This window comes from Spea bombifrons, chromosome 5 (genome assembly GCF_027358695.1).
Source record: "Spea bombifrons isolate aSpeBom1 chromosome 5, aSpeBom1.2.pri, whole genome shotgun sequence".
NCBI lineage: Eukaryota > Metazoa > Chordata > Amphibia > Anura > Pelobatidae > Spea > Spea bombifrons.
Genome location: NC_071091.1, coordinates 15331505 through 15355403, shown reverse-complemented (window position 1 = coordinate 15355403; position 23899 = coordinate 15331505). Strand labels below are relative to the sequence as shown.

Genomic DNA, 23899 nt, shown 5'->3' with positions numbered 1-23899 from the left:
GAAAATAATGAGTAATATTTGAATAGTTTGCTACATTAAAAAAAAATATACATTACCAACAACTACATTTTCCCAGATAACTATGAGGGTTTGTAGGCATATACTGTACATATTGGTGACTTCCAGAAATCAACCATTTATATTCGCAGTCACTCAATATATATATATATACTTAGCAGAAATGAAGCCCCAGAAAATGTATTTCGAACATTGTTGAACTCTTACATAACATTACACTTGTGGACTATGCCCACTAAAATAAACCGAAACAAACAGGTAAACATTTGCTGGCAGGAAAAGCAATAAAGACAATGTCAGTATCGCTGCGAGTAAGTGCAGGGAAGTGTAACGTTAATATACAGCCGAGTAATAACTTTATGGCGACATACAGTGTGCATGCTCTGATACAATCTTGGTCACACCAGATATGCTTCCTTATTAATCTGCTCTGACACCATGAGAAATAACAAATCAACTTATTTACTAAGGGCTTTTATACAGAAATATGGATACCATTTGATCAAAACTTTGCTGACCGTAATAAGTGTTTCAGTGTCTTTTCCAGATGTGGTTTATCCAATGGTAGAGATTTGTTCAGAGCCTCCAATTAAAGGGTGATCTTACTGTCAAGTCAGTTTCTAGAGAGGATAACTAGGACTGATCCAAGACAAAGTATATATATGGGAAAAATATACTCTTTATATACTCTATGAATGCAATTCTTAATAACATTCCTTAACATCACAAAGTCCAAAGAATAAGAACATTCAGTTGACAGCAATAAGACCACTGTGTTGTACCCAAATCACTTTTTATGGGTTTTACTATATTTTTTTCTAAGTATTAATGAGATGAGACATGACACATTGTGATGAGTCATGGCAAAGCAACACAATTTTGGAATCAATATGGAAGAGCCAGTTCCAGAATTTCCAGTGCCTGCGGCACCCCCTATTGCATGCACTTGCTTGCTAGAATTGGGTAGAAGGTCATGGTGACACCGCACTAGGCAACTGCCTAGCTTACATTTAGCAGGAGTGGCCCTGGATACGGACAGCTACACCTAAATCATACAGATTGCAGATTTGTTTTTATTATTCATAAAAATATTTATGCAAACTCATTGTTAACCTTGGAAGCATATTGTTTTTGAAGATCTTGGTGACTCGGTGCCTGTTAAAGGTTAAATGCCCTAATTATAGATGAATTATTTTCCCATAAATCATTCATTTCCCTAAAGTGTTCTTCTACGGAGCTGAACATGTAATACACCAGTTTTAATTTAGCATCATCTCAGAGAGGTTACTAATGTATTATAAATCAAGATTTCTATGTTTAGTTACAAAATGGACTGTTTTCTCATATTGTGTGGATTACTGTCAAAAAAAATATATGGTTCAGGATGACATGCACAGATTTGCAGTTATTCACTTTTATATCACTTTTTATGTCGCTTTTTTTTCTTTATTTGTAGGGCTATGCAGAAAAAGGAAAAAGCATAGCAAACGCTCTGGAGGATCTGAAGGCTAATTTCTACTGTGAATTATGTGACAAGCAGTATCATAAACACCATGAGTTTGACAACCATATCAATTCTTATGACCATGCACACAAACAGGTAAGACTGGGAAATGCCTTTTGTAAACTGTCCAAAGAATTTGATTGAAATAATGCACTGAGATGCCCAAGCGGAAAAAGTTCAAAAAAATGTAGCTTGATTTATTTTTTCATTCAATTAATCGCAAGGCTTCATGCTTCAATATCATTAAGCACCCTTTTAATTCAAAGGTGTTATACTGAAAATGTAGGCTTTTTATTAACTAAAAAAAAACATTGGCTTACAGCACAAGTTTGAAATTGGAGTGGGTATAAGTATAATAGTTTCTCTTAGATAAATTGTTCAATTGGAAATATGAAGTGCTGGAGGAAAAAATGGTTATGTCAAATTACTTTAAAATTGAACTAAGTATATTAGCACCTAAAGCTGCCATGAAACCAGCTGCTAGCTGATCAATAGTATAGGCTTAATATAATATATACTAAATACATTTAGATACATAACATTCAGATATAGGTTTTATACATTTAGATTCCAATCATAATGAAGCTCTGTTTTTACAATGCAGAATAACTCTCGCTCTAATATATTAATATATATATATATATATATATATATATATATATATATAAAGATGTTTTTATCAGATTGGGGAAAGCTACTCATTACTACTGCTTAGCCCTTTAAGTGTCAACCATCCACAACCGCGTTTAGAAAATATTCTGTAGCATGGGGTGGGCCGCTGATCCACTCCAGAGCCAATAGCCAGACATCTCTACTCCTTCCAGTAGAAACCTCATATGTTTAAATGTAAGGATTCTGTTAAAGAGGAGGCTTAAAGGTGGAGGTTTCCTCTGAAGAGCTTTTTCATCTATAAAGAAAAGGTAAAAAAAATGCCTAAAAGTTCTTCAGGTAACAATCTGTGCATGAAGATGGAGATAAAAAAAATAATGTGAGATCAGCTGGCAGGCTTGCAGGAACAAATCATGATCCCTGTTAATATGCAGGCATGAGTGATTGTAATGTTAGAGGTATTTCCCCATTATTATTATTTATTATTTTATATAGAGAGCCATCTTATTCTGTAGCGCTGTACATTGGGTAAACAGCACATAAGCATACCTGGGAACTCTCCGGGTTTGCCCAGAGATTGCCGGGTTCTCCAGGTCAAGACCCGAATCCTTGACACCTGCCCCTGATGTCAGCGGAAACGCCCCCAACCTCCCACTGACATCAGCGGCACTGCCAACTGATGTCGGGGGGATTCCCACTGGTGTCAGCGGGACCTCCCACTGACATCACAGGACCGCCCGCTGACGTCAGTGTGCAGTCCTCGCCGCGTCCCGCAAGGGAAGGCTCCGGGTAACCGGAGCCCAGAAGTTCCCAGGTATGCACATAAGGGGTATTATTATTTAAAAAAAAAACAATTTGACTTACAGAAACAAGAGGTAAGGAGGGCCCTGCTCAAGTGTCCAAGGGCAGGATAGGGCCTAGGAAAGGTGAGCTACAGGAAGATGAGCGTAATGTCATTAATGCGTAAGTTTGGCAGAGCGAAAGATGAATAGGCTGGGGAAGGGGGCATTCCAGAGGATTTAAGAAATCTTACAAGCATGCATGAGAACTAGAAATTAGAGCAGAGGACAGACGGAGATCATTGGAGGAGCAGAGAGACCAGGTGAGAGTATATTTCATGATAAGTGAAGAGATGTAAGTACAGGAAACGTTATAAAGAGCCAGGATTTTTAAATGAAATGACTCCTGAAGTACATAGGCGGCTAGAGAAGAGACTGACAGAGGGGAGAGGTGTTAGTAAAGCGATGGGTGTGGAAGATTAGTCTGGCAGCAGCGTTCATGGGGGATTGTAGAGGGATGAGGCAGGTATGAGAAAGACCAGATAAGACAGGGTTACAGTGTCGAAGGTAGGATATAATAAACAAGTGGCATCTTAGGAAAGGACGGATGTGGGCAATGTTTTTAAGATGGATACAGACTTGATGTGAGGGGTGAATGAGAGTTCAAAGTCAAAGGTGACGTGAAGGCAGAAAGCATGAGGGGACAGGAAGATGACTGCACCATTGACAATTTGCCTTAAATTAAGTATTTATGAATAGCTTATCTTGTCCTTGAAAATATAGACATCCTAAACAAACTGTAAACTGCTGATATAGTCGTCATCTATTTCTAACTTAGCAAAACTCTGAAACCCCTGCCAGTTCTCAAAGGGTTAAGACCTACTTTTTTCTAGAAGCATTAACATCCTTGCTTACATCAACAACGTCATTATAGCTTCCTTAGCAATTACCTTGTGACTACATTTACAACGTATGCTGATTAAATGGATTCCTGCTTTTCACATCATTGCACAGACCCTGGACATATCTAATTTGTGTATTCTGGATGGAGACCCAAGTAGTTATACAGTTTCTAGGCCTTCCAGTGGTACAAAAGCTTTAATTTATAATAATAGGCATATTAATTGTATGGTAACCCATAGTATACTACAGGAGCAGCCATGTGTGATATCTTTATTCAAATTACTGTCTCTTTTTTGATGGGCGATCTGATGGTTCTGCCAACTTGTGCCGCAGTTATGATAAACGCTGTGAAGGTGATAATTCTCCTTTAAAAGTAAGTCTGGAATACCAGATTAAGCACATTTGGAAACCAGTATGATTGTTTTCTTCATTTTATATAATTGTTAGTGTAATTTAGGCCTTTCATTTGCCACATAGCACTTCAGCTAATCAGCATTTATATAACGCAGTAAATAGATTTAACATATAATTGTATGTCTAGCAAGTGTTTGAATGCATTGTTTTATTATGTTTTAATTATAGGTTTAATATAACGGTAACCAAATACCTATACAGTTTAGCATAAAAAAATGACCGTGTCATACAGAGCACAGGCACGCTAAAGGTATGGCTGCCTGCAGCTATGTTAATTACAGTATGCAAATTGACAATGTTCTATAGACCACATTAATAAATGTAACTGAAACGCCAACCTTTTTTTCCCCCAACTAAGGTTTGTTAAGGATCATTTCACAAGATATAAGGTTCACTGCCTTTCTAGTCAATGGGTATTTAAAGCAGATTGGATGCACTGTAGCATGGCAGAAAGACAGAGTGAATGATAAAAAACCCCTGCATCTAGCATACTACATATTAAACAATTTATGAAGAAGTGTAAGTGTTAGTGAAATGACTCTTAAATTTACATTAATTTTCACAATTTCACGGGGGTTTCTTTATATGACACTAGTTAAAGGAACGCTCCAGCCATCTATGCGTGAGCCTATATAGAACATAAATAGGGTAAACCCTTCTTCTATGCGCTTAATGAGGCAAGAAAAGGGAAAGGTAGGAAGCGGTGAACTTGGGAAAAGACAAGAAAGATAAGGAGGTGACTGTTGGGACTATCTTGATGAAGATCCAAGTCTTTAGTTTAGGTTTGCATGCGGGGTGGACTTCTGTTGCCGTGATAGGTGAGGGAAGGGCGTTCTAGAGCTCTGCACCTAGTACGGCAGATAAACAGCCTCCTCGGTTTTCCTTGCAGTATGTCTTCCTTGTTTCACCTTGATAAGGGCGTTTTTTCACACCGAAACCGGTCGGTGTTTCCAGAAGTAAAAAGGAGAACTGTTTTTTTTTTGACTATTATGCTGGTTTTCTCCTTTCTTCATATTCATGATTGAGGGTGATACATTTGTATCCAGTGAGTACCTACACTTCTGTTTCCCCTGTCTCTCTCATTGAGAGCTTTTTGAATATTTATTGTTGCTACCTACAGAGTGGAGTTCACATTTATAAGTAGCTCCGTTGATCCTTTGCTATATTCCTTGTTGCAAGGACAGTTGAGGAGGATTGGAGGTCTATCGGGAAGGGCTTAAGGTGAATATCTCCTGTAAATATAAAGGTCCACTGTTAGATACAGTAGTGCCTGGTGTACTGTCATGCGGCGTTTCAAAGTTGTTCCTTGATTCACTGGTAGCCAATCTAGTTGTCTCAGTTCAACAGATAGGTGATGCAATTTGTGACCTAGAGATGATTCAGACTGCAGTATTCTGCATTGTCTCCAGTGGGAACCAGGTAATCTGGCATGCCCAGACATAAGGCATTGTTGTAGTCAGGTAGTGATGTATTTACCTTTTGCCCACCCTAGGACAGATATTACTCGTCTGAGCAGAGACCCACAAAGTCAAGCCACCTCCTTTAGGTGTCTGATTGTGCATATGATAGCTGCTTGGTTCCTTTACATTTTTGGGTATCCCTCTTGCCCTTTACCACATCCCCAAGTCACAGAATACTTTAATATGCATTCCTTAGTGGAGCTATAGATCATCTCTTTTAAAAGTACCTCTTTGGGAGACAAATCTCTCTGCTCTCCTCTGATATACCTCTATTTTTAGAGGCTTGGGATATGGAGACAAAAGAGGTGGTTGTTGTTAACCTAATTTGCATAAAACTATCCAGAATCCATTGCGCTACAGGATTTCTGTGGGCCAAAACACCACACATACATACGTACAGCATAAACAGACGAACACAGTAAGAACAGTGCAGACTAGCAACATGGTTTCACTTCTTTTCGCTTGCAAATCTGCAGTGTGATGTCACACACCAACTTAAAACATTACTAGATGCTAAAATCTGTGAAAGTCACAATAAGTCAGATGATTTCATTTTCTTAACACAGGTTCTGAAATATATGTGCAACATCCAGAGCAACATGCACCCCCAAAATTATTTATTGACAGTAAATAATGTTTTCTTAACTATGTATTAATTAGCAGTATTCTATAACCACAAACCTTGAGTACTGGATTTGATCCATAAACTAGTCCAGCCACTCATTTGGGCACAGGTGAGTTATTCATGTAATCTGGTGAATCTATTCAAATGTCAAAGCAATTAATTGAGCCATATTTGCATTTATGCTAAAATCTTAAAATGAGGCGCATTCATGTATTTTTGCTATTTATTGCTCTTTTTCTGTATCAAATTACAATATATCTTATCATTTCAATGCATAACACAATGGTTTGACAACTAGTTATTTGCATTCAGAATAATTCTGAAAACCTTACAAATGACAGCAGTTATATGTATTATACTCCTGCCAGGTTAGAAGAAGAAAAAAAATTGCCAAATGCCACTGAACACAGCTTGGTGACTAGTTGCATCTCCAGGCAACAAATTCCAAATTTAAATGTCATCTAATAACAACTGTTTATGTTCAACCCACAAGTCTATGTGGCCCAATCTGCTTAAATAGGCACTTCTTGCACCTGTTGCACACATATAGATGGAAACCATGTTAAATTGGAGAAGATACACTGTTTCCACTTTCCTTGGAAAGCACGTATGGCTTATAATAATGAGATTCTTTTTATCATTAGCACTTATGAAAATGTTAAAAAAATAATGCCAAGTGCTTGCTTAAAATGAAACGATCAGATAAGATAAATGTCATTAACAGCTAAATGCGATGGAATTGCATTCACCACTATTAAGACTTAATGCTAATTAATATGTAAATGGACTATTTAACCTCTCTTAAATTGAAACCCATGGGACACTTACTTTCATAGTAGTTAATGTTGGCCCAATGTTGAGAAAACAATTGTTTTATTTTAAAATGTTTTCAATAAGAACATAAAAACGTTAAGAAAAATAAATAGGGAGGGGAAAAAAGTCCATAAAGCGCATGTTTATTAGTTATTAACATTTGTTTTGTGGATCTTTTAGTTTATAATTTGTAGACACGCTTATCTGTGATATTCCTTAGATTTTAAGCTCACGAATGGGGCCCTCAAACGTCCACCATTCTTGCCAGGAACTTTGTGTAAAAGTACCATAAGGCTAGATGGCCGCTTATGGGCAGGGTTCTCAACTCCTGATGTGTCTGTATGTACCAATGTCTCTTTGTAATGTATGGGTTAACTGCCCGTTTTAAATTGTGCAGATGTGTAATTTGTTGGCGCTTCATCAATAAAAGATGATAATAATCAATATTAAGAAATAAATCCATTTCCTTCTGAATAAGATGGCTTTAATTGAAAAAGGAATTTAAAGAGACAAAAAAGTGTAAACAAAAAAAAAAACTTATCTTAGGGAGAAGCTGCAGCTCCCTGTCTTCCCTGTGGTCTGATTCTTTATATCAGTGGCAGGAAAGTGCTGACATTAAAATCAATAGGAACACTTTCTGTGCATATGCATCAGCAGTCTCATCTGATACTTGCAACTTTCACAGTTCCAGTCTGGGATATACCATGTTCTAGTAATTTCCTGCATGGAAAATAGTGGGGAGGGGCAAATGTGTATGGGATCATTCTGCAGAATCTCCCCAATAGAAAGGAAATTTGAAAGGAGGTAATCACAGAAATTTAAAGGGACTATCCATTTAGTATCTGTCAAATACATGAATGCAAAGGAAATCAGGTTTCTAATACAGGCTTGAGGCATTCTTTTTAATATTATTTATTATTGTTTTTAAATATTTTCCATCCATGTATGATACAGTAGAACTTTACATAATGTAACTGATATGGCAACCCCAATGCTCCCTGCTCCTTTTCACCAAAAATACTAAACATATGTACACCCATAAACTATTTTATAAATGGTACAAAGAGACTTTTGGAACGCACACTGTAATAAAATACGTTCGCGATATAGCTCACGCGGGCAAATCGAGGCTCCATCCTGGGACTTACAGTAAGCACATGAAGACATCACCTACATTAGCCGCATTGCTAACCAGTGCATGGGTGTTTAACCATCAGTGTTAATTATTCACTTATGATCAAACACCCAAGTCTGGAGCAATGTGGATGCTATAGGTGGCCCAATTCAGTTCTGGAAAAGTGCTGTTGCAATGCTTTCTTCATAGAGAGAATGCTCTAACCAAAACGGTACCCAAACTGACAACGCATGATGTCATTGTTAAGTAAATTCTCTGTGTTTAATACTATATAACAAGTCTCATATTTATATGTAAGTTAAACTAACTAAAGTAACGATAAAGGATCATCAAACATTCAGTCCCATTTTCTAAATTACATATTTTATAAATCTATCTTATGTGACTCAATATATTAACCAGTTTAATGAATGAGATGAAGTAGTGTTTCAATGTCCTCACAGATATACATTTAGAACATGGGGTGAGCGTTTTTTAAGTTCAGATTTAAATGATTGCATCTTTTCCTGAGATAAATTGCAGCATATTTTACCCACTCAATATAATAAAAAAATGTATTATAATGAAACATACATTTTAAGTGGAAAACCGAGTAAAAATAAAGTTCCTTGGCGCAAGCATACAGATTTAATTCATAGCATGACAAGTTTTTGATTAATTGATAAATGCCCTTTTCCTTATATTGAAAATCATTCAACCATTATAATTATCAAGGTTTTTGTAGTCAGGTTATTTATAAAACAGGGCAAAATATATTAGGTGCCATCTAGTCTCTCTCTCAAAAAAATAGCAACAATATGGAACTAAATATTGGAAGTTACTTATCATGACAAATGATAGGAGGTCAAATAAAAAAAAAGAAAATTCTGTGGATTTATCTTGAGTTCTAAAAGCAGAAATTATTAAATTGTGACATTAAATATTTAATGGAAATATTGAAGATTTGGGCATTTGTAACTTCCTGCTCTAACCAGAATTAATTTAAGATAGATTGATTTTCTGGATTTTATGGAGTCTCATCCATCTTAAGTGTCACTTGTCGAACCTTACAAATTATGTTTAAAAAGCCCAATAAAATGGTTTATAGCTGTATGCTTCACCAATTATTTTTGATAGCAAAGACTGAGTAAAGTTCTGATGATTTAAAAATTGTTAATTTAGCTGCATTTACTTTCATCTGTGTCCACTGTATTTAATTTTCACATGCCCTAAGTTTCCAGCAGCTCTGGACACCCAAAGCATCTGCTTCATTCATTCCCTGAAAAAGGATCCCAAGTGATGCCTGTTTCTGTTAGCAGACACAGACTGTCTTAAATATATTGCTAACATGTTATGCAATTACATTTGAATGTGCAGAAACCCAAAATTTAAAAAAAGTCCAAATTTAGTTTTCTTAAATACATCCTATGTAAATGTAAAGCACCCCCTAATTGCTGCAAGAAACAGATCTGTTTTAAATAAATATAATCTGGTCTATAATGAATCCGTAGGATGTAGAATATGGTAAAAACACTTTTTTAAAATAAAAACATTATCCAACAGCAACAGTCTCCAACAGCATGAGCTAGGAGATTGTTTTGCCTCAATGTAGAAGAATAAGTATTAATATTTTTATTTCCTCAATTTCAGTTTATTATATATTCTCCATCCAGGTAATTTAGTAAATACACGTCAAAATATATCCTAGTCTCCATTAAATTTTATGTTGATGATTACTATCATTTTTAATTAATTGCCTCCCACCATGGCCTTCTCTGTTAGTTTGCTGAATAAGTCAGTAACAGACAATCTGTTCCATGAATATCGCTGCCTTGACTGTGCAACCACCTGGTTGCTGAACTCTTAGGTTTTAATGACAGGCGCTGTCACACATCCATTTCAAAGCTTCTAACTCTGAACCTGAAGATTGAAGTCAAATGAGTCCAATGTACAGGAGTTCTTCCATGACCAATCTACCATTTATGATAAACAATGCTGAGAGGTACTAGTAATAATCAGTCACCTGTCTCTTGTGCATAGAAATTAAAATCTACCATAGTTGACAGGCCATAATGACTTTAAGACCCTCTTTTGATCAGTGTCCTATATTACTGAAAATTGTTGTGTATTCCAAACATATTAGTCAGGGAAGGGCTGGAAACCTTTAGCATGAGAACAAGGCTGGCCAAATGACCCAGTGATATAGTGACCCAAACAGATAATGAATTCAGCGTGCACAATCAAGTGAGCATAGTATCCACCAACACACATTTAGTGAGAGAGGTGGCAGGGAAATAAAATTATCCATTAAAAAGTATCCATTTAGGTTGTAACTGGTGCCCAGAAGTACATTTAAGTCTAGACATACTGGGCTTGATCCAATGAGCTGTCTAAATGTTGATTGGTATTAACTTTGGTAAAGAAAGTATGGTTTGCAATTTAATTACATGGCTCAACTCAGGTTTACGGTTGTAAAATATAGACATTGACCGTTACATAAAGACTTCATGGAGATCAATAGGAATCTTAGCTAAGTGATTCAGTTGAATGCTCAATGGATTAGTGTGCCTTAAATGCAGTAAGTGAGGAGCCCAGAGGGGTTACATAATGCTCATTATGTGAAACTACGATAGTTGGGCGACGTCAGTGCGGCAGCTCGTATAGAGGGTGTGATCTGCAATGGAGACAGGGAGTTCCTGATGTAAACGCTCCTTTACATTATATTTAAACCTCTGACCCACCAGTTTTAGTTTCTAACTGTATTTGAAATAAACCCTCACCTATAGTTTGTTAAATCTCTTTAAGTACTTTATACTTCTTCAACATCTTCCCTCTCTCTTCTCTCCTCCAAGCCATACATATTGAGATCACTTACTCTTTCCTGATAATGTTCTTGCAAACCATTTACCTTTTTAGTAGCGCTTTTCCAAACTCTATCCAAAATGTCAATATTCTGTAAAGATCTGTGAAGTGGTAGAATCATCTCCCTCTTCCTACTGCTAATGCCTGTAACTGTACATCCCAGCCTTGTTCAATGCATTTTACAAGTCCTCAAAAACAATATCTCACAAGTCCTTGTCTACTAGACTTGTGCATTTAAATTCATATGAATTAAAATTTTAACAACATTTGCCAAATTTGTTAATTTGCACAAATGTCCAAAAACGAGGACAAACACCCTGCATGTGGTGGTGAGTTAAGGGGTAGTTTACCACATAAAATATAACCTTTCCAATGTTAGATGAGGGTAATTCAATATATTCCAGTATTGAAAGTGTTAAAATTTAAAACACAATTCCTTATGTTTGAACCTGTAATTTTTTACCTTTATATGGTTAAATAATAGATTCTTACTACCGGAAAAAGTGCCATTTCTTATTTGAACTATCTGACTGTTACATTAAACTGCCTGCTATAAAAAGTTTAAGTAAGAAGGGTTTTACCAAAAAACAAAGATTTCTAGTCTGATAAGTGAAATTTAAGTAAAAAACATCTTTACATAAAATGGTTACTTTGAGTTTTATGGTTGTGTGCCAACCTGCACTTTGCCCTTCAGATGATAAATGTATTTATTATGTTTTTTTTTTATTTATTGAAAATACTTAACACCATATTAATAATGGAAAGCAGATTGGATAAATCCTTACATGATGGAAGAATCTGGTTTCCAATTAAAATATTTGTTTGTGTGTGAATTTAAATCACTAGCCCTAGTCAGCTGTCAGATCATGAGCATTCAAAGTTTTAAATCATTGTTTGTTCTAGAAATAATATACTGTTTCCTCAAACCATTCTTCATATTTATCGTTTGTAACCCATATTAATTGCAAGTGTGATTTCCCTGACTCAGACTGAACAATGCTTTCCATAAGAAGCATCTGGATTCTGTATATGTTATATTGTATTCATATATTAACCCAAGTTTCTTAAAGCACCCTCCTCTATGTTTTAGACATGATATCAGAAGAGAAATGTTGTTCTCCTGCTCATTAATTATGTAAGACATTTAAGAGTCTTTAAGTATGTGCTTTGGTGCTGTGCGGCCAGAAGCGACCGACAGTATGATTTAGTGTGGACGTACTCTTAGAATCCATTTAACCTTGTGGCTGTAGGCGATGAAATGTAAACATAATGTGTTGTGAAATCCTTACTCATGCTGCATAGCATTCAATATGCACAAGAAATTCTCAAACTCTCCTTTTAAAATGCAAATAATATGTTAATGTGTCAAAAAATATAATTTGAAAATGACAACACTCGCTAAAAATACCAGCTAAAGAACTTTTTTAAGGTAAAAATTAAACGGGAAATTCAAATTTCCCTTAGCAATTGTCTTAGCAATTGTCAGATTGTTATACACTATACTTAAGGTGGTCATACGTATGTGTTGATGCCTTATCTGAAGACTACCCAGCTTATATATCAGTGGGGAGGGTCAGTCTTGGTCCTAGGCAACAGAGTAGCTGAGGGGCACCAACCGTCACCACAAGAATTGGCCTCAGTGGGTAGAAATAGGACAGGTGCCTACCATTGGCGTAATTGGTGGGGAAGCAAGGGGGCAGTCGGCCCTAGGTGCCATTCATCAGGGGGTGTCATATTGGCACACAGAGTTCCCAAGTCTCCTGGAAATTCCCTCTCTCAAGGTCTCCAAACCTTCTCTGTTCCGTGTCCCCCGTCTCCTCTCTTGCAGCTCCTTTTCTTCTCTTATCTCTTTTTGTTGTTCTGTCTTATTCTGCTTCTTCCCGTGTCTTCTTTCTTCCTCTGTTTCTCTGTGAACCAAGCCTCACAGAGCACTTCTACAAAAGAGCAGAGCTTCTGTACACACCCTCTCCACGATTAGAAGAATGGAGGAGAGGCTGTAGCCATGATGCTCCCCATAACTGTTGCCTGTAGAAGTAGTGAAGTTATATCCCTGAGCATGAGCAAGAGAACATAAGTAGATGAATACCCACAACAAGGACCACAGCTGTTGGGTATTTTAGCCAGTAAAACCAGCCCTTAAGTTGGGACTTTATTATATATGGCACTGAAAAACACTGTTTCAAGCATATTTTATGAATATTTGTAACTATCGATGACACTAGAAAATACAGCAAAGTATTTCATTATATAGTAATAACATGACAAAATGCAAGATTTTCTACCATGTAATTTGCATAGGCAGGTCACACACACATCATCAGTAATGTCACTTATATATTGATCATCAAATGTGTTGAGTTAGTCTTTGGTTATTATCAGTTTACTTTTTTGCATTTCAAGAACAGCTTCAAAAAAGCCAAAAAACCACCACAATGCAATAATTATTTACCATAATTGACAGTATTCAGGGGTTATTGCACCGTAACAAGAAACAAAATTAGCCGCATTAACATGATTTATTTTGAATGAATGTTTTGGTGTTCCCATCACCTTAAATAATTATATTACACATGTGTTAATCATCGTACCTAAATAATGTATTATTGAACATAAATAATATTAGGTAATAATTAACATAATCACCTTCTATTACATTTCTATCTTGGAAAAATGGATTTCATATTTTATATTATTGTCAGTGTTGTATGTGGACATAAACACAGATGAAGTGTGAAAATAGCACATTTTGGTACATTGTAAGGTGTAAATCATCCAAAGGCTTCATTTATAACATACCAAATATAATTTAATAATACAATAAATGCTATACCAACATGGATATATATCTTAAATGTAATTGGTCAGAGGACATCATTTTAAAGTGATACAAGACTTCAGTGGCCATGACTTACAATTAGTTCTGCCATCAAAACTGGATTGAAAATCTTGTTTATAGGTATGGAAGCAATGAAGTTTTGTAGACAATTACCATATAACGTAGTGGGCAGTATGTATTCTTATTAAAACATAATTATTTAGTGTGCCAACCTATATAAATATATATGTCCAGCCAATAGTATGAATCACTATGCAAGACTGGGAACCAGTAATTTTGACTGTAATAAATTGCATGTTCTGGACTTTCCAGGTCTGGCCACAAGTCAGTTAAAGTCTGTATTTAAAAAAAGCAGGCATCCTGCATATTTACCCGCAAACATGTTCTTTTGTGAATAAACCCATAGGACTTTCTGTATTTTAGGCAATTGTGAGTACCTAGTCTGGCCATACAGTACATTACGTATTTTTCGTGTTTTATATACAGAAGTAACAATTACGTGGTCTGCTAATTGTAAGCATTAAATACCTGGCATCTCCTGCTTACTAAAACACCCTCACATTGCAGCAGTACTGTCAATCAAATGAAGCAGGCATGCTAAGTATAATTTCTATGTTTCTAGAGGGACGACAGCCAACTGATTGGCTATTAATATAGAATACATCTGATATTCTTATTACAAACTCTGTTATACATCTGCGTCTTACAAAGACTCACCGTACTACATGGGCTTCTCTACATCATCAGGTGCAAGTCATCTTGTAACAATGTTTCATAGGACCCATGGTAACAAACTCAAATAGGTAAAACCTTATTAAGTGGTTGGTAGTTCGAAAATGTCCTAAAAAATTACCACATTGCTTGAAACATTGAAAAATCTATAAAAAAATTGTTTCCAACACAAAGTTACTGAGAGTCTTCAAACACAATTCTTAACAATAAGCAGTGCAGTCACCATATTCCATTGTATTTTCATTGATTCTACTCAAGGGTTGAATTGTTCTTTACATGGTCTGTTAATGATTATATGTTTATAGTGTTGGACACTTTGTGTGGTTATGTTCCGTGGGTCTTTTAAGAAACTCTCTTTACATTGATTGTTCTACAAAAACATTGCTTTAGGCTACCTGTGCCTGGCGTGCAGAATTAAGCTTAATTTATTCTTAATTGACATGGCTAAACAAAAAGTCATGGACCTACTTGCCTCCAAGCATGTATTTCCATAATTCTACATTATTTTTCTCAACACGTAGATGTCTTTGTTCATTTTAATTTAAAAATAGCTCTGACAACATAGAGACATTTGTTGGACAACCATACTGGAATGAAAAATTATTTATAATTCGCCATTGCCCTAAATATATCGAAATTGTTTTTATATTTATACATTCTATCTTTTGTACCCTATGGCGGCAATGTAAAAAAGAAAATCTGCTATAAAGTGTGAAGATTTTTGGTGCTATCACTACAACCAGCAATACTGTGGTCCTAAAGACTGGACCATTACATAAGTTGCTATAGTTAATAAGATTACTTTTCAAACTTGGTACCACAATCACAATTTACTCAACCCCCATCAGGTGAACTGAACTTTACTGTGAAAAACACACGTGCACATATGTGTTTTGGTCCTACCGTGTGTCTGTATAGACGTGCGCCAAGCCTTTCTAGGTCCGTTGGCTTACCCATCTCTTACTGTATAACCTACAAAAATGATATAGATTGACAGAGCTATACAAATGACCATATAATGCTTATAGTTCTATAGGAATGCCAAAGACCAAGTAGAATTACAGTTTTTGGCTGCTCCAAAATGTATTTAGATGTAAATATGTATATGTTTTTATTGTTTGCAACATGTGTATTTAAATCAATCTATTGCACTTACAACAATCACAAGCCCTCCGGTAATCACATAGTGACAAAAATATTATTATAATTTTTGTAAACTTAAATTGAAAACTGAAACATAGTAAATTCCAATAATACAACAGAGACCCTTCGTTTAAATAACCGGCTGAATAACATACTATTATTTTTTAATTTATATGTTTATTGGTATTATCTGTAAATTATATTTATTTGTAAAAATTCTTTTTCATCATACTGTGGCTATATTTTGCAGAACAATATATTTGGGGTTTTTTTATTCCAGAGACTGAAGGAATTAAAACAAAGGGAATTCGCCCGAAATGTTGCTTCAAAGTCCTGGAAAGATGAAAAGAAACAAGAAAGAGCACTCAAACGTCTCCATCAGCTCGCTGAACTGCGTAAACAGCCAGACTGGTAAGGCAATAAATTAGATCTCTAGGGATATTGGGTTCCTAAGTACTCCAATAAATAAATAAAAGGTACATAAGAAGGGTTTTATAGTCCCTTTGTGTGTTAATGATGCTTAGCAAAAATAATGCATTCACCCCTGAGATTTCAATAATTGACGCTATATAGATTGATTAACCAAGCAGACAGTCATAAAGTGTGAAAGTCAGTGACATTTCATTAAGGTTATTAGTAAATGAAACTTTTTGATTATGTTAGTGTATGTGTTCTCAAGTCCAGATCAAAGAACTTGGGACCCTGAAGCACTTGTGCCACACTATTTTTCTACATTATAATAAAACATAATTAATGTAAAATTAAACAAAAAAAAACAGTTAATAGTAGATTCCTCTACATTACTTTATGATGTCACACCTTTTTCATGTGAAGCTCCTGCGCGGCCTATGACGGTACATAAGCCTATGAAACATGGATGAAAGCACAGGGAAGTCATTGGAAGATGGGAAGAAGTCAATCAGAGCACGCTCTGTGACCTTAAGCTCTCCCACTCTTCCTACCTGGGATGGTCACTGGGAGAGAGGAGCCGGCTCTGCGCTGGGTTAATCAGGTAATATCCATACCTGCTGTAGAGCGGCTCCTCTCAGCTGGTGTCTGAACGTCTCATTAACGCAGAGCTCACAGGCTGCGCAGGTTATGGCACCAGTGGAGCAGCTCAGACTACTACCAATCAACAAAGTCTAGCACAAAATGGGGGCTCAGGGGCCCCTACCACCCTGGAGCAATTTCTACATATGCCCCCTGGTTAATCTGGTCCAGTGGGCTTTATAATATCCAAGAGGGAAGCATTGTACTAAAAAAGAATTATCAGAACTAGGAGGCTTGAGTGTATTTAGTTTGAAAAGTAAAATCTACTTTATAGAAAGCGATCCTGTAATATAATTTTACTTTTGACTAATTTTTGAGGTTTAATTGGAAATGTGAGTGAATTTGGAGATTACGCATATGAATTTAAACATTAGAATTAACAATTTGTTGCCACATAACTTTGTTACAAAATGAAGAATGCTGTAATTAGTGAGGTCGATTATTCGGAAATGATTCAGAACAATCATTGGTTATCGTGAAAGCGATTCCTTAGAAACAGCCTCTAAAGTAATTTACTCAAGGTTAATTTGTATCATGGCTACGATGATTAGAACCATTACCTTGTTGTATATACCTACATGTAAACCCCCCCCAAATAATGTTATGAGTAAGTGCTTCTCTAAGCCAATATTAATTTTACCGATTTTCAGTTTAACCCTTTCAATGGATTCACATTTTACTTAAAGGATCGGTTTCATCTGTGCTGAATCTGTTACTTTAGTTTAGGAAACATTATTCAGCATTGTTGAATGTTCAGCCTTTTCATAAAATTAATTATTTTGACAAATATGAGTAACTGAAAAAGCTTCTAATGTTTGGTAAAACGTTCCGAGAAAAGAAAAATAGCACAAAGAACATTTAATGTAAAACGAAAGATAATGTAAAACTATGGCAGCATACTCCTTCATATGCTCAGGAACCACTGGATTGCTCTTAAATATACATACATGACTATTTGGCACATCTTTTTATCTATTCTATGGATATTTCTTAGGGGGGCCTTCAAAAGTACACAATTTGTGAAGAAGAGAATACCAGACTATCACAGAATTCTTACTTTTTGATCTAGTTTTGTAAAGCCAGCTTACATATAAAGCAAATTAGTCATTTAGATGCAGACATATCCCACCTTTTAAAAAGATCCCTTAATACCCTGCAGTATCACGTTATAGCCATACACCTTTTATTTAGTATGTGTCACTAAGTTACATATATATATCTCATATGGTGTTGTTTTTTTCAGGGCACACTGTTGCTCTTTTCATACCTTTACATTCTACATTTTTCTTTGTTACTGCATGCTGTCGGCAGAATTTGTAATAGTCAATACAGAAAATATAAAACCATGTATTTTTTTATTTTAATTAAATGATTTTGACTTTATTAAATAAACAGATCTTGAGGGCTATAATTAATGACACACAAACTACAGAAGACAAGAAGTCTTTAAAATTCATGAGCATTACTCATGCTGCTATTTACCAGAGAGAGATTTGTAATGATGACCCTTGTGATGCTATTAATGATCTTTTCTTCATCAGCCATTGATTGCCAGCTGTCTTAATACAAAGATGGCATTTATTTAGATGTAGTTTGTTTTCAACACCCTATAATTAAAAAAATAATAATCCAACCACTTATAAATTATGGAAAGAATTACATGTTTGCATGATACAAACACTGAAACGCTTTATGTTGTTTAAGTGCCACATAGGCTCATTATGGTTTTGTAGAAAATGTTATTACATATATCAAGCACCTTGGATGGACCACCCCCATGGTGCCCCCCTCCCCTGCCTTCATCCCCAGAGTCCCTTTCCCCCTCCTTCACTGTACCACAGCTCGCTTTTCCTCCCTTATGTAGTTCAGGTATAAATCAAACAAGCGACACATGGAAACACAGCACTAAAGGTATAGATCAACTGAATAAGACATACAAGCACTGTATTTGTAGGTATTGAAAAATAACACATGGAAACCCAGCCTAGGTATAAATCAAGCAAACTCATCATTGAAGGTATAGATCAAATAAATAATGCATGGACATAGATCAAAGGTCACACACCCCAAACGCCAGCCCTGGCACTCAGATTGCACACATAGGACTTGCTTATGTCATTTTTTCCGCCATCTTAAGAAAAAACTCACATTCGCCAATGCAATATGAATAGATAGTTACTTAATCACGATGAGCCTGAATAAAGTACTTATTCAGATGCAGAACATCTGCATGTTTTTAAAGATATTGCTCAGATCTACTGGGAATATCAAGAAATGGCATCTAGTGAATGTGTAAAGAGCAATTGCCAAACCAACTAGGGTTTTCAATAGTATTTGCACCCGGGGGATATTAGGCTATAATTTCCACACCGGTCTATTACTTAATGAAACATTAAGCCATTATTCTGGAGTGGTAAATATAACTGGTTTCCAAGGTGATGTATCATTAAGGATTTTTGTTGATATTACATAGCGACAATACTGTAATACGGTTTGTTTTATTAATTTTTTTTGTTTTCCCCTTGCAGCGTTTCAGATGAGGGTCCAATATTTAAAACACCTAGGCTAAGAGGACCACAAGGATCTTTTTTCACACGCAAAGATGAGAGACTTACAGGTTCCAGATGTACAGTTTTGTGTAAAGGAGAACCGGTGACCAGTAGCAGCATTACAGAGAATAAACAAGACATTTTATTTGGCAGAGATGTCCTGAAAAACAGCAGATGCTGCTTTGTTGGAAACCAAACCCAACTACCTTTCTCAAATATCAGCAATGTCAACAACAGGGCAAGTATTTCTTTTTGCTTCTCTAAAAAAGCTTTACTGAAGCTGGATTCTTCTGCATCAGTTTTCAACGAAAGCACTGAAGATGTAAATGAATGCAACCAGCTCCTCAACAATAAAGCAAAGCAAATGTCTGTTAGCTTTAGACACTATGCACACTTGGATGAGAATGCAACAGAGGACAGCACTTTGACGGACCAACATAAAGCAAGCACAGGTATTCATGACGATGTGCCTGCAAACATGGAGACATTTATGGACAGTGAGAGCTGTAGTAGGATTGAAAAACCACAAAGTGAAATTCAGCAATCAGATGAAACAGTAGAACTACACTCTTCAGATGTAAGTTGCAAGGATATTCTGAAACAAACAGAAACGGATGATTGTCCGAGGCTTGATATAACTTCTGCAACTTCAGAGACAGTCCAAAGCCAAGAGGAAACCTCTGTGCCAGATAAATGGCCCAACAAGCACACAGTTGCAGATGCAATATTGATAGAGCAACTATCACAGTTACTGTCACAAAAACATAGTGAATCTGAGCCAAGCAGCAGTTCAAACACAGAAAAACTAGATGATACTGATAAGGTCCCCAAGGAAAATCCAGAAAAGGCATCTAGTGAAGCTATGAATAATAATAATGTCCAAACCAAGGCTTTGTCATGTCTAAACGTTCTAAGCAAAGATGGCACTACTAATCTGAAGTGGCCCACAGAACTTGTTCTCTATACAAAGACTGAGCCATCGATATCATATGCATGCAATCCATTATATTTTGATTTTAAATGTTCTCCCAAAAGTAAATGTACAAAGATAAATGAAAGAGTTACAAATAGCTATGAAGAACATGAAAAATGGAACAATAAAAATGGGGGAAAAAACTCAACAATAACTGTTGACAAAGCAATGGAAAATGGGAAAGACAGTCACTCAGACGCAAAACGAGAAAAATATAGTTTAATGGAAGGAGGTTCTGAATCATTTAATAATTATAGATTAACAAAAGAATTTACACAAAAAGCTACTTTACGTAATTCAGCCCAAACTTCTGCCCACCACAATGCTTCACAGACTTGTATTGTTCAAGAAAGTAACCATTCTCGAAAACGAAAAAGATCATTCCGTGGCCACCCAGACAAAAGTAGAGTTTGTCATGGACATAATAAAAATAACTCAATTTCTAAAGATGATTCAAAAAGTGAACATCGTAAGTGTTTAAATTATAACCAGCTAAATTGGATAGATAGTGGTGACCTTACGAATTTAGGCAGCTCACACAAAAATCAGTGTAGGAATCACAATGAAAAATGTCATTGTGAACACAGCTTTTCTTCGCAAGATTTCGGAAGATGTTCAGACTCTGAAAGTGATATGAGTTCTGTAAGTTATAGAGGATCATCATATTCACAAATGTCTTCATCAAGCAGTGACTCCATGCAATCAGATTCTTCAGACTCTAGTGAAAGGTCAAAGTGCAAACATGGATACCATCATAAATCAAGAAAATGTTTTCGAAAAAGAGAAGATTGCATACCAGACAAGTACAAAGTTCTTTCTGAAAGTGACTTTATTTCTGATACTTCTGATACAAAGCAAAAATGTAGATCAAGAAACCTTGATCTATCTAGGAAGCACAACATATTGAGGAGTTCAAAATATTTTATAAATGAACATCAACCTAGGAAAAAATGTAAAAGCAGTGAAAGTGACAACGTTAAAGAAACATTGTGTTTAAACCAAGTGAGCAGCTGTGAAGATATAAATCCTACGTCTAATAGTGTTGGCGCTTTATCTAAAGAAAGAACTTACACTGTGGCATCAGAAACAAGTGTTCCTAACCAAGTGAGCTTTATGGAAAGTGAAACAAACGAGGCATCGTATAAATGTTATTCTGAAAACATGGTGTCTGTTCCAGGTAACTGTAGAGGCGACAATTCAGAAAATATTGTGAAGCATATCATAGTGAATGAAAGAAAAACTTTAATTGCAGAGTTGCATTTAGAACACGGCACGCAAGCAGAAGAAAAGGAAATTCCTTCCAGGGATTATTCGGAGGATTGTAGTATGAAATTAAACGACCATTCTGAAAGATACTTTCCTGTTGAATTTCCCCAGTCAAAAGCTAGCAACGAAAGTAGCGATAAGCAAGACACTGTTGATACAGTAATAAACAAAATCGACAATAGTGATGAAGCACCTACTTTCAAAGTAACGGTCACCAAGAACAATGATCATTGTGTTTTTGAGGATGTAATCCATATGGGCAATGGATGTCAAACCCAGAACTATGAAGGACCAGTTCCTGTTGGGGAGCAATCGAGGCAGTTAATTAGTGAAGTGCAACCACTTATGCAAAGCTCTGACCCAGTTCATCTTAAACTATCATGTGGTTTGCCCTTTCTTAGACATTCAGGGGGGACTGATTTACCAGAGACCAAAGAGGAACATAAGAGACTGAGGCTACACAATGTAAATAAAAAACCAAGCCCTGTAGAAGGAAATGGGAAATTTCATTATGATAGTACTATGCAGGACTTCAATAAAACAGACAGCAATCAAAGGGTAATTTATAAATCTGCATCCCCTTCGCTAGCACAACAACCAGTAACATTTTCACCAGATGAAGTAGATAAATATAGGCTATTGCAGCTACAGGCGCAGCAGCATATGCAGAAACAACTCTTATCAAAGCATTTTAAAGCTTTACCCACCAATGGGCCTTCTGTTTTCTCTACTGCACAAGCTATTCAGCCAGTATCTGTTCAGCAACACCCGTCTGTCACCACCATTCACCATGCTGTCATGCAACGTTATGCTGTTACGGCTTCCATGCAGTCACAAGTGAACCACATTCCTCTGCCCCATCTCAATCCCATCCCTCAGGCTCAGTTTTCTCCTGTTGCCCTTTCTTCAATAACACCTACCCTCTTTCCAGCACACCCAGCACTCCTTACTGGACACCCACTGCATTTAGTCTCTGCTACAGCAATTCATCCTTCACATCTGACTATCCACACCATTCCGCACACCGCCTTTATCCCTGCAATCTTCACTCCACATCCCAGCACAGGAATCCATCCTGCTGTCCAGCTGCATCCATTTATTCACCCACTGTTTCCAGGCCATGATTTTCATATTCATTCTAGACCAAGTCACCCCCACTAACATTTTCTAGAAAAATAATATATTAGGGCAGTTACTGAGGGTCATATTCGTATTGTTTTGTTTTTGTTTTATAATTTACTTTATATGTTTTCAGGGAAATCAATAAAATTAATTATTGACATTGCCTTGCAATTGGTTACAGTGTACAAATAACAAAACACAAATAATAATTAAGAAAGAAAAGTATTAAATCTCTACAAAGTTATTATGTGATACCAAGAACACTCATTTCCACGGTGTTTGAAAACTTGATAAATTGGCTTCATAAATTCTATATTGGATTAAAATTATTAGGGAAAAGTACAGTATTTGTAGAATGTTTGGACAGCAATGTTCTTTGCCTCATGAGTTAAACATGAGTTAAAATGTATATTTACTGGTACATATATACTGAAGATTTTTTATGGATATATTTGGACTAATTTCTGGAGTTTTTTTTATCATAGATAATATTTCCTTACATGTGGCTGTTTTCTTTCAATTATTTATGATCATTTCTATGTTGTGTGTTGTGAAATTGCTTTGATTCAAATACAAATATTTAACCTACAATAAACCCAATTAATGGCAAAATTTTCCATGTTAAAATAATTTTACCTGACCTAATGAATACTATAGTCAGCCAGGTTCTTGTGGTTTTTAGATGCATTATCATACTCTATTAAGCCATATAAAAAATGGGCATGTGATGGTTATATGGAAAAGATTAAAGTCAACATAGTATTTGAAATTGTGATATTTATTTAGAGGTTTTACTTTTAGATCCTTTTTTAAGGAACAGAACAAGTTAACTTGAAAAGCAATGATGTTGCGAATTTGTTCCAGTAAAATACTGTTATCAGGATTCATGGAAAGTAGATATAAGTTCCGTAAATTATAAAGGATCATCATATTCGGAAATATCTTCAACATCAAACAGCTCAAAGGTTAGCTATATAAGAATTAAATCCGGCAGAGGTTCATACAATAAAGCATTGTTTTGTCCAGCAATATTCCTCTGAATGAACTCCAGAGCTGACTGTGTGTATTGCATTGTTAAACCAGCAAACGATTCTGGCTAGGAAGACAAAGCCTAGAGCAGCAGATCC

At 36.0% G+C, this 23899-nt stretch overlaps 1 protein-coding gene across 1 annotated transcript in view; it reads left to right on the top strand.

The window, feature by feature from the left end:
* Positions 1 to 23541, top strand: part of ZNF804B (zinc finger protein 804B) — a 164470-nt gene extending 140929 nt beyond the window's left edge. Inside the window, exons 2-4 of the mRNA XM_053466798.1 lie at positions 1475 to 1618; positions 16093 to 16223; positions 19391 to 23541. Of these exons, the coding sequence (XP_053322773.1) occupies positions 1475 to 1618; positions 16093 to 16223; positions 19391 to 22811 (3696 nt within the window). The 3' untranslated portion in view covers positions 22812 to 23541. The remainder of the gene's footprint in view (positions 1 to 1474; positions 1619 to 16092; positions 16224 to 19390) is intronic.
* Positions 23542 to 23899: the final 358 nt, after the last annotated feature.